We start from the raw sequence: 12,423 nt of genomic DNA, 5'->3' as shown, positions 1-12,423 counted from the left end.
GTTTTTAAATAGATTTTACTACAGAGCCATTGGTGCTAATAAACATGAGGTTTTGTTCAAAGGAAACACAAAGACTTAATTGTATTTTTTAAAGGAAAGTATTGCATCAGAAGGATTAGTTTAAATACGTTTGTTGGCTTCAGGCTCTCACCACAATTAATTCGTTCTACTTTTCCCCTGGACTTGTTAAGGACACAATGTATAGAAAAGGGCAATGGCGAATGGCATTTTTAGGTTACTATATTTTGGCTGTAAACTGTAGTCCTGCTCATAAACCTGTTATTGCTAAACAAAATGCTTGATATTCTACATTGAAGTTTCACAGTCTTTAAAAAAACTTTTGGCTGAATGTTGGGACTATTGTGGCTCATTAAAGAGACTAGTTCTGCTGTAATTTAGTTATTTCTTAATGATCCAAGGGTTATTATTAGACATGGAACAGATGAGTAAAGAATGGCTCTCTGTAAAAAGACGCAGTGAAGTAAAAATATTATTCAGAAAAACAGCCTCTAAAAATCTTATCCATGCAATAAAAATGTATTTGATTGGCTTGGAATTGATTCTATAAACCTGGTATATTTTTTGACATAATTTTTTTTTAATTTTTTCTTTTTTTTTAAATTTGCTGGACTGGAGAGAATAAATTAAATAATAATTTAATCTAAATTAAAAAATATTTTGAGTGAATAGGTAACTAATTAAGCAAAAAAATAGTATTTTGAGGAAGCAGAAAGGAATTTTGAATTCTCATCTACTTCAGCTAATTTTTTTAATAAGAAAATATAAGGTAAGAAATCAGAGAAAATGGAAATAGCTGCTAAATAAAAAAAGCTCTAGTTTTTAAAAAATGGAATTTGAAAATAAAGTGTCTTTATTTTTGAAAGAAGTACAATTTGGGTCAGTTTTTTTCATTTTGATACAGAACCCAAGCTTTCTGATGATTTCTTCTGGGAGCATGTAGCGCTAACAAAGTAACAAAGTACTGAAAATTTGAATTACAAGTGATAGAGGAAAATGATTCTATAACTGTTTTTATTCGCAGTTAAAATCTGCAAATCTTTGTGTCAGCCTTTTAGGTATTTATAAACATGGGTAATACTATCTACCTACTTTACTGAGCTCACACATAGCAGGGAACCTTTGAGGTAGTGACAGAGTCCAAACAGAAGTTCTGAAAAGCTTTTAGGACTGAAGTAAGAGATTTCTATTGTAATGAAGTGGCTAGGTTGAACTTTTTGTTTTCAGTTGTTGCTATCACTTCTGCAGATGTATAGAAGCTTTAGTATTTTCAGCATGTTAACTGTAGAAAATAACTAAATGGCCCAAATCAAATATCAACCTAGCTACAATTTCAAAAGTTTGAGGAAGTTAATTTATGGGAACTGCAATTACCTTGATGTGAATTAATGTCATTTACTTATACCATTCAAGCAAAATCCTGTTTGTAATCACTGACTCAGAACTGGAACATCTGCCTTGTATTCTCTATGGGCACTTCCCCTGTGGAGGCTTCAAACACACCATTTCAGTGCTGTACCCTACTCCTTGCTTGGTGACAAATGCCTTTTTCACCCTACTTGGCACATATGTTCTCTGTCATCCATTTTTTTTAAAGTGGGACACAAAACCTTGTCCATTTAGAGGACACAGGGCTGCATAACTCCTTCTGCATCACTCCTGGTAACCTGAGCATGGACTTGATGCTTCATCCAGCTGCTCCAAGGGGGAAAAGCCGTGCCCTTGTCAGAGCATTCCTGCAGCTGCAAGTCACACAGAAGCAGAACACCACTGAGGTTCCCATGGTCACAGCAAAGGAACAAGATGAAGCATTGAAACTTGGACCATTAACAACTCTTAAATTATAGTTGCATATTAAAATATTTTCCTTAGGGCCTTATTTGGTTCAATGCAACTTCACACCAACTTACTCCTTTGATACTGCCCTGCAATTCCAAACTGCAACAATATCCCTGTTCAAGAGTGACAAATTTGCACTGGGAAGACAGAATGTTATCTAAGCACTGTGTTTTCTAAACGTAATTATCCTCATGAGTAAGAAGCTGTACTGTTACAAAATTATGAAAATCATCTGTTCTTTGCAAGCATTATAAAGAAGGCCCCTTGAGATTCAACTAGAAATTAAAGCTGATCTATAATCATTTTCAGAATGCTTTCCAGTTCTGAGCACCTGGATAGTAACAGAAAAGGTAATGTTTTTTGTTGTTTGCCAGCCATTTCATTTCCATTTAAAAAAAAAAAACCTGTGAGAAACCTCTGAGCAATAATTAAATATGACTTACTTTTTTTTCTTTTTTTCTATTTAATACTACCAGAATGAGATTGAACTTGACCAACCTGCAGTTTCCCCCTCAGCTTCAGCGACAGAATCTCAGGTATAGTTTTGTTCCTTTTAGTTTATTTTGGGTTTTTTAAAGCTATTTTTCTACAAATTTCCATTGGATCCCAGCCACTGATGGATTTATTCTCTAAAACATACCATACATTCTCTTCTAAGATTGAATAAAATTAAATAAAATTACTCATAATGCATTAGTCAGACAGCAGAGGACATTTATTTGAGTGAGCCACTCTGGGCTCTCACCCTGTGGGAGTTTGTGTCTGCCTCGCCTATGCAGTGTGAGCGAATCACGATGGTGTCTGTCAAGGCAGCACTTCCCAAAAGCAGCTCTGTGTGTTGTTGCCTTTGTGCTGGTGTTTTTGGGTCAAACAGAGGGCAGGAGGATGTTCTAACTCAGTTTTTCCTGTGGCTGGTTGCTGTTAGGGGTCTGACAAGGGGGATTACCTGCAAGAGTCCTGTCCAGAGGCAGCATCTTCTGAGGTGGATGCTGTAACTGGAGTTGCTGCTGAAGATGAGAAGTCTGCAGTGTGTGAAATCCCAAATGAAATTATTGGCAACCTTGAGGTACTATTACTAGAAAGCTCTTCACTAATTCTGTCTATGGTTAATTAGCTAGCTCAGTCTTAATGAGTATAAACTGTGCTTGTGCTAAAGCTGGCAAAAAGCACATTCATATGCTGTAAAAATGTGAATTAGCCTCTATAAATAACTCCTAGTTTAGTCAGCTTACATATGATAAGATAAAAAATACTCAGAAATATGACAACATATATCTTCAACCTTACTATGTGTCAAAAACATGGGCCAAATCCTGCTCTCAGTGATGACAGTGATAAAGTTCCTTCTTAGGGGTTCAGGACCAGCTGCTGTGCTGGAGTATATGCAATGTGTGCCTCATATAAATTGTTAGATGCATCTATGTTACATGCCCTCCAGTTTGTGTAAAAAATTACTTATGCCAGTTTTAGGCTTTTTCTGGTAGGTGTGTGACTACACAAGAGCTGTCTTAATGAAACAGATCAGCTGCCAGTATGTGGTCTACAGACTCTGAGGGGTCCATGATTTCTTTCTGTGAGGCTCATGGAAGGGAAGGAAGCTACTGTCACTGGAATTAACAGGAAATGATTGAAAGTCTACCTGCTAGAACAGATTTGCACCAAGGGATTGCTGGAATTTGGCCTTATTGGCAACAACCAGGTGGCATTAGGCACTTTGAACTTCAGATACAGCACATTAGACACTATTGACTAAGCACCAGTTCAATAAATACCTAATATTATCTGAAAATACTGTGTTATTGGTAAATTGTCTTACTTGGACTATGCATCAGTGGGGAACAGGAATTAGAATTATTGTATGAATTAGAACAATTAGATCATTAGCTCTACCTATTTGGGTTTATATTCCATTTCAACATGTCCTTAGAAATGGGAGGGAATCTCTGGCCTGTGTTATCTTACTCCTGTCCCTACCAATAGAAAACAGTAAATACCTGGTTTTCACCTGACATTTATGCCATTAACATCAGTGCTAAGAGTGTTTTTTCTTTACAGAACTGCACAGATGAGAAAAATGCTTTATTTTTTTTTCTTCATTTTGCAACTCTGGTTGTATACAAAGAAAATAATTTCCCCTCAGGTTTTATTTTTTTCACCAGTGTATCATTTTAACCTGTTCTCTCAGTTTCTTGACTTCCAAAGTAATCTTGTAATTGGATTTTTACCTGATTCATGATCAGACTCATACCATATTTTGTTACGTGTGAAATATGGTTTCACAATCTGTATTATGTCTCGACATATACATTAACAAGACAGCTGTTGCTGTAATTGAGTCTAGAAAATAACTTTTAGTCTGCTATGACAGTGCTGACACTCAGTGGTCTCAGCAACCATAGAGAAGTGTGATGGCGTATGGAGGATCTAGATGATCACTGTTCCAGCAACCTAGTACACACATCACGTAAAGGGATGAAGACATATTTGATGATACTTGGATTGAATATGGGAATATGGTGAAGGCCATCTCCAAAGATACAAAGTTGAGAGAGAAATTCCAGCCTTTTGGTTCCCATCTGAGCTACTGAGAACTTTGAAAACATTTCAGCTGTGGTTACCCATTGATATACTGCAGAATAGCATTAATGGGGATTTCTAGGACTGGCAAACCACAAAGTTCCTAAAATGTCAGGTTACTGCAAGCTCTTCTGGTAAGAATCCATTTGCTTTATCAAAATTACCTGAATTCCATTAAGACTGTTACTCTGAGGTTTGGAACAGTTTACGCAGACTCTGTAGAAGACCTGTGAGCCTGTCCCAGTTGTTTGAACTTGATGACTCTTTGAAGTATTGTCATTGCACTCCTTCCATTTCTCTTGTATTTTTGCAGTAATCAATGTTCATACTGAAAAATATATGTAAATTACCTATAAAACCACCAGTGTTTGTCGCCCTTTTTACAGTGATCCCACATTTTCAAATGCCATACAATCAGAGATTGCTATGCGTTGTCACTGCCAAAGATTTCATTAGAATACATCACAACCACTGTACCTTCCCCACAAATGTTACATTGCAAATTAAACACTCAGTGTCTACAGCAGTTTGGATCTCCAGAATGAGATACATATTCATTGTGTTTGTAATTAAGACAGGCAAGTAGCATCACAGAAATATGTTTTTTTATTGTTCATTTTCAGTAATGCTTTTTAATTCCAGCACTGTTTCAATAAAATATGTTACACTAGAGAACAAACATCTGCAGCAAAGGAAAACAATGGCAACAACCAGGTCCCAAAGCAATTTTTCTGGTTTGGTGTCTATTGGTAAAGGCTGTCTGAGAATAGAGGAAAATTAGCCTGTCTCACAAGACAAGGTTACATGACGAATGTGTGTCCCAGATCGCTTCCTGCTCATGGCAGCTATGCCATCCATCGGAATTGTGCACAGCAATATGATAACGTGTTATCACATAGGATAGACTGGAACACCGTCCTGTCTGCAAAACAGGAAAGTGGAGGATAATGTCTGCCTTGCTGCACTACACCGTGTCAAAACCACAAAAACAATGTGTAGCCTAAGATAGCTCCATCATAACCACTTCTTTCTTCTGATTTTCTTTACAGGCAGCCATAAATGAAAAGCTGCAAATGCAGGAAGAAGCTTAGACTTGGAGAACAGAAAAATTGACAAGTCCTAAATAGCCAGATAAGAAAGATGATGCTGGGTTTTTCAGGAATTGGGCAGTAGGGGATGATACTCACAAAGGCTGGCTTGCTACCTGAACCAGATTATTTCTGTGTAGAGGAAAATGGTTAACATTTCATTAACAGTATTGGAAAGATTTTCATTCCAGTAGTATTCCATCCCAGTCCCTCAAATTTACGGTGTTCTGCCAGTGATGTTGTTTAGTTTAGATTTAAGTTGATTATAAACAGAAGGACACATAATTAAAACATGTTGAAGTTCAGTTTATTTCTGAATACAAATTCTAACTTTGTGAAAAAAAGCTGCAGTTTAATTCTTCCAATTGTGAAATACTTAACAGTTTCTGCTTTACACCTATGTTATTTTTCAGGAAATGTTGCTTGCTACAAGGAAAATACATAGAGAGAAAATATCATTTTGAGGCACTGCAGATATAATTAGGAGAGAATTTAATTAACATGTGATTATACACCTTGCACTGTAGCTATTCATTAATAAGATGTATGTTATTTTGTTTTAATTTTCTTTCTAAGCTTTAAAACAAATTTAATAGCTTACACTTCTTTCTTTCCACCATATTAAAATTGCATAAATGAAGAGTTTGCACTTCAGTATTCCCAAGAAGAGTTCCTTTAGATTTCAGTAGAATTTTTTCTGGAATGCACGTATCCTTTCATCTGAGAATGTTTTCATATTTTGTCAGACATTATAAAAATGTTTCATGCTCAAAAGGAATCCAACCAAATAAATGACCTCAGAAGAACCAGTTGAACTTCTATGTTTCAAACTTGCGGCCTGTATTAATTATGCCACAGAACTCTGTGCCCTAGAAAGCATGCGAAATACAAGTCATGCTTTGAAGTGTAAAGGCTGGATTGGATTGCATGTTTAGTGGAATACATGAGAAATAGAGAATTTTATTTTTTGCATTTTCATATTTATTTACCACTAAGTAAAAAGTTATATTTTGTTTAATTTCATCCTCATTTTTTGATGGTGGTAAATGAAAAAAATTAGCAAGCCTGACTCAGCCAGTCAAAAGAAGAAAATAGCTTGTAGCAGTTCTCCTAAAATACTTGATTTGATGCTGTCTGACTTTCAGGGGCTGCTCCTGGTGGGCATAGTGCTGAGCATGCAGCCAGAAGGGTCATTCCCATGTTCTCAGCAGGAAGTGGTCCCACAGCTAAGAACAACACCCAGTAGCTGTGCCTGGGCACCAAGAACCTGGGTGTGTTCTGAAGAGTGCATGTGCAGTGTGGGCATGGAGCTCCTGCAAACCAATGGTTCACTGTTTGAAGGGTTCACTGTTTGAAGGGGACGGAGCATTTTCTTATGAACTGAGAAAAATTCTTCCCCTGGTGTGTGATAAGAAGTAAAGTCTGTAATGATTCACTTTCAAGTTCTCTTGATTGTTGTTTCCAGTGCTAGCCAGAGAATTAGCGAGGGCTTCCTTTCAGCTATTAAAAGCTGACTGTTCTGCTTTGAACACTGAAGGAATTAGTGACGCATTATTAGTTTTACCTTTAAAAAATATTTTGATTCCTGGTTATGTCCTTTCTTATTTTATTCCTATGAAATATGACTTTTTTGTTAACAAAACTTTCTGAAGTCAAAATGTCCTTTATTTTGATACATAAATCCATCTCTCAAGACATTATGCTAATGTCACTGTTTCCCTAGTTTTGAACTCAAAGGTGAGAACAGAACTTTTGAAGAGAGCTATCCATATAACAAAGAGTATTTTAAATACTTTTCAGTGTAAATGTGTTATTGGCAATTTAGCATTATTTAGCACTTCAGACCTAAATCTGAGGGCTGCAACATTCCTGCTGTAGTGCTAAACAGAAAGGGACTAACTGTGGTTTATATTAAGACCAATGCTAAACAAAGACTTTTGCCCATAGCTCTTTCTCTCCCAGATTTTGTAGAACCTCTTGGAAATTTTAAAGTGCTTTGAAGATAAGAAATAGTATAAGAACCTCAAGTTTGACTGTGATGATTTGTTAGCAGTCAGTCTTAGAACATATGCATAACAGCTGAGATAGTACAGAGAAATCCAGTGAATGAAGTCCAAATCCCACAAACCATATTTGTAACCAACTTTCTGCTGAACTAAATAATGCACCCATTAAAGAGTAGACCTTGGGATTTTTGGGGAGTGGGAAGGAGGATGGTTACGAGACTGGGGGAGGGAAGATGAGTAAAAGGTAGACATAGCATCTCTCTAAGCAGTCGGAGTGTGAGTTCTGACACAGCATATGAACATCGAATTGAAGAATTCTTTAATGTCTTCAGAATGTTAATATGAAATGCAAAACATCATACTTTGGATAGATGGGTAGGAACAAAATGTTCAGATGCAATATGGTGCATTAGGAACAGTCTCCATTCTGTATTCCTGGCTTTCCCATTGGTTTAAATCAGGCTTGCTGTTTCTCCAGTCTCTCATGTCATGTGGAGTTACTGCTGTAGTCATCTCTAAAAATAATTATGCTGTCATTCCTGGGACCTACACTTGAGGCTTTGATATTACTATCTTTGAGGTTTTTTGGGTTTTTTGCCACATTGTTGATCTAACAAAGTTCTTTACAATGCATATACATAGCGTAGTTCCTAACAGTTTCCCACCCTACAGAGCTCTCGATTTAAAGCAGATAGATCTTGTAGAAATGAAGGGAAGATGTTTTGTGTTCTACCTTGTCTTCCAGAGAAGTGGTGGGCTTCCAGGGGCAGAGGACAGATGAAACAGTATAGTTTCTCCTGTATAAGGTATAATAGTGATGCTTTTTATCATCTTCATGGCAAAATCCTTGCCTTTACTAGAATTTTATAATGAGACAGTGAACAACTAGTAATTATCCTCTGGTAAAAGAAAAGCTCTATTTTCAGACAGTGCTTTTTTGCATTACACTGACAGTGTGATGGAAGTTTAGATGGAAAGCAGCTTTTCTAGTAAGAAGCTAGCTTGAAAATTATGGGAAAGGAGACAAAAAAAGAAGACAGTTTTTTACCTGTTTTACAGTATTTTGTCATGATCTTTTCTTCTCAAGCCTTTCTTCTCTTCTTTTGCACCAAATTTTGATTTGAATTTGAAAATATCCACACTGCTTCTTTCCTAAAATTGTAACTGCCATTCGTAGAAAAATTGTTTTCCCAGAAAAGCCACTGTGAGTAGGCTTCAAATATAGCTTTTCACAAATGTGAATAAGACATTTTCTTTAATAACCTACACTGCCAACCTGACCACAAAACATGGAGAAAGTTGGCTCTGGCCTGTTTCAATCAGGCTCTTCGGCACATGATCCAGCTGACCACTCAAACATATTCATCCAGATGGGTGTGTTGTACTTACCTGAAAAGCCTCTGGAGCCTCTGGAGCACAGGTTTGGCCTTGGGTTGACCCAGAAGGATGTCAAAGAGAACCACAAAATTCTGTCAGCTGGCACTCTAGGGACGGCTTTGTGTTCAAGGTGAAATCCCCTCTGCTTCTCCACTACCCTTCACAAGGAAGAGACAGCAGTGAAAAAACACTGTGCTGCTTGCCACAAGCAGCTCCAAACTTAATGTTTGGAATGAGCATTTCAGCCCATTTTGTTGTGGCATTTTGAGTGTGCAAAGCAAGCTTCAGGCTCTAGCAGTTCTGGATTCAGATCACATGTACCAAATGGAAAAAAAAAATAAAAATCAAAGGATAGTTGCAGTGACTCATGTAATTGCGAGTCCCATTCAGATGCAGAGCCTTAAACAGGATGTGGAACTACTAATGCTGCAGAAAGAACGGAATGTAAAATATTTCCAGAGTAGAAACAACCTGACATTTTACATAGTAGACTGCTTTAAACACAGTAGTGCTACTTTAAAGCCTGTGCTGTTGTTGACTCAACAGAGCATGCACTAAACAGAAGGTTTGTTCATGCCGAATTCCTCACTCACGGAGTTGCCTAGGCCTGCTGGGAGTTGTGTTTATTTTGAATGTGTTTTTGAATGTTTCTGACTCAAAGAACAGAAAAGGAAAATGTGAGTTTCTACAAGCATCCCGGCCAGGTAGGGTAGGTGGAACAACAGGGGAGATCTGTGGCCTTGACAATCAGGAGGCTGTGAGGAAGAAAGGTCAAAAAAAGTTTTTCTCCTAAATAAGCATGGGTTCCTGGAGAAAAGCTGGTGGAGCTATTATCACTTCAGGATGCTGATTTGCATGGTCATTTGTGATGGGAGCCTCTGGAGGTTCCTTTCAGCACCTTTTAAGTTGAGCCTGTTCCTCTGCTTACTGCAAAGGTGGAATCAGGATTTTGCCTCCCTACACTGAGGTTGGTCTACATAAGTATTTCAAAGTTTTCATTTCTCTTTACAGTCATTTCTGAAGAACTTTCATACATTTTCCTGACATTTGAATCTTACATTTTTAAACTTCAGCCAAGAAAATTTTCTTCTCTATTTTTATGATTGCATTGATTGTCACATAAAAAATACCTTAGCAGAGCAAGGTCCTAGTATCTCAGGCTGCTATCTTTGGCATTGGCTGTGGGAGATGCTTAGCAAAGGGCATAGGAACAGGGCATCCTAAGGGCATACCCCTTCCATGGATTGGTGCTTTAGAAACTTGTGGAGCCAGAGTATTCACCCATCAATTGAAATTGAAGGAGTTCTGTCAAAGTGGGGTTCTGAGACCTCTCTTTCCCAGTTCGGCTGGGTTGAGCTTGGCAGAATAAATTGGGACAGGTACGATGGAGTGCCCAAAGATAGATTTTAATGTTTACAGGGACCACGTGGTCCAAGGGGCTGCTTCCAAAGACCTGGGGGTGTGGTTAACCTAGAATTACATATGGGTACCTGAGGGCAGGGATCCAATCACTAACGCAGACCGGGGACATGACCTATTATGGAATGACTCCACTAGCATCCTCCCAGCACTCCACCTCCCAAGGCTTTAGGTTTATTCCCTCCGTGTTAGGAACCTGGTCCAAGGTAGTATCTATCCCAGCTAATTCAGTTCCCACATCTGCCCCTACTCTTCAAATTGAAAAGACCTTCAGTTAAGATTTCTGAAAAATCCTTAACAGACAACTTTTAAAACAGGGTGGCAACATAAAAACAACTACAAAAATCAGTAAACTTGTTTTGACTAAAGATAGAGTCCAGCTAGATAAGTTCTCTTTTCTGAATAGTCCATTGAACTCCTTCCTTGAGAATTGTGTAGGGACTCACTGTGGTCTGAAAGATTCATGTAGCGCATGCCTCCAAAATCTTCACAACTATGTCCTTGGGCTAATAGCAGGAAGTTTATAGCAATTCTGTTCTGTAGGGTGGCATACCTGATGCTATTAACATTCAGCAATAACTTAGTCAGTTCTCAGGACATAGCATTGGTTTGCCTACTCAGCCAACACCCAAGATCATCCAGCATTTTTAAAGCTTTTGCTCCAGCAACCCCAGGTGCCAGTATTGAGGCTGCTATTCTCTTTCCTTTACTTCAAAAGTTAATCTCATCTTTGCAATCAGATTCAAATTGGATTCAATGGACAAATCTCTTATGCCTATTTTTTTAGTCATGAATTATGGAAATCTCAGGTGCTAGCACAGTAAGCCTTCTCAAGCTACATGGTCTGCCCTTAAGGTGAGATGGAATGGCAGGCCATGCTCTGTCTCCACAAATGAGAAATGTTACAGATGGTAACTGTAATGAGAAATTACTGGACCAGGTTTAAGTGAGGAGTATGGCATGGATCAGGATGGGTACAGCAAGCAGGAGTCCCTTAAGGAGTCATGTCTGGTGGAATAACCTGCAGATAGGACTTTAAATATTAATAATGCTTATAGAGCTAAGAAACTTGTGGTATTAATCAGCAGTGGTTAAGAGACAAGAGAAGGCTATCCAAAAGCCTCAAGATATCTTTTCTGCAGGTTCTTCCTGGGGTTCTTCCTGTTAAACTTCTTGGTGTTCCTGTCGAAGCTGCAGATATGACTTGATATTTTTTGCTGGAACCCAGAGAGGTCCTTTATATGTAGAGACACAAGCATATCCCTTCCCCCAGAAAATTAGTGGGAAAGGCCCTAAAATTTTGCTGGTTTCTAGATCTCTAGTTAGGACTAGGTCTCTCTTTTAACTGTGCTTGCGTGATATTGGAAAATATCTAATAACTGGGGTGTTAATCTCCATAAATGAGTTGTTCAAGAAATTAAAAACATATGTAGCATTACTGAGCCTCCCTGTAGTGGTCGTGGTCTCCATTTTTCTTTTGCTTGTTCTCTTAAAAATAGAACAATCATCTACATGAAACTGAACGGAACAAACTAAGATTAAAACTATCCTCATAGGCCTGTGGGGGGGTCCCAACCAAACTTATTACCTCTTCCTTCTGTTGGACTAAAAACAATGAACATAAAGAATTCCTAAAAAACTTTTAACATACAGCTTAACAACATGGTAATAACATTAACATCATAACAATAACTAAAAATATTAACAAACTTGTAAACTTACAAACTGTTATCTAACTGCACAAACACTTTCCCTACTAAACCAAATTAGTAGCTCTATGTTTGCTTTCTTTTCAAGACTTTTCCATGTTTCAGTGAAGTTGCCTTCGGTCTGAAAGGGATTGGCAACATACTACCCCCCTACCAGGCAACCAACTGGGTCATTCACAGGGTATTAGAAGTCTATGCCTTGGGTTTTACTCTGCATATTTAATAGGTTTCTTGTCACTGTTGTTTCAATAACCTTCTAAGCTTTTAGAGCTTTGTTTGTACCCTTGGCTGGTTTGCCTAGATTTGTTAATTTGCCAGATAAAGCGGAAATAGCCAACAGCTCCCATCCTTGAATAATATGTTAACACAATTTTTAAATTACTGAGAACA

General features: G+C 37.9%; 1 protein-coding gene across 5 annotated transcripts in view; it reads left to right on the top strand.

Moving 5' to 3' along the window:
• The window catches only part of CABCOCO1 (ciliary associated calcium binding coiled-coil 1), a 152,684-nt gene extending 146,552 nt beyond the window's left edge, over nt 1–6,132 (top strand). For 3 of the 5 annotated variants that reach the window (XM_088059818.1, XM_088059819.1, XM_014250175.2), the window contains 3 exons: nt 2,334–2,393; nt 2,783–2,923; nt 5,484–6,132. In XM_088059818.1, the coding sequence (XP_087915944.1) occupies nt 2,334–2,393; nt 2,783–2,923; nt 5,484–5,525 (243 nt within the window). In that variant the 3' untranslated portion in view covers nt 5,526–6,132. Of the gene's footprint in view, nt 1–2,333; nt 2,394–2,782; nt 2,924–4,225; nt 4,338–5,483 lie in introns of those variants that run through there. The other 2 variants (XM_088059816.1, XM_088059817.1) reach the window with 2 other exon arrangements.
• Nucleotides 6,133–12,423: the final 6,291 nt, after the last annotated feature.

This window comes from Pseudopodoces humilis, chromosome 9 (assembly GCF_049639895.1).
Source record: "Pseudopodoces humilis isolate 2021_Gansu_Grassland_sample_001 chromosome 9, ASM4963989v1, whole genome shotgun sequence".
Classification (NCBI taxonomy): Eukaryota; Metazoa; Chordata; class Aves; order Passeriformes; family Paridae; genus Pseudopodoces; species Pseudopodoces humilis.
This window is presented reverse-complemented; position numbering and strand designations above follow the sequence as displayed.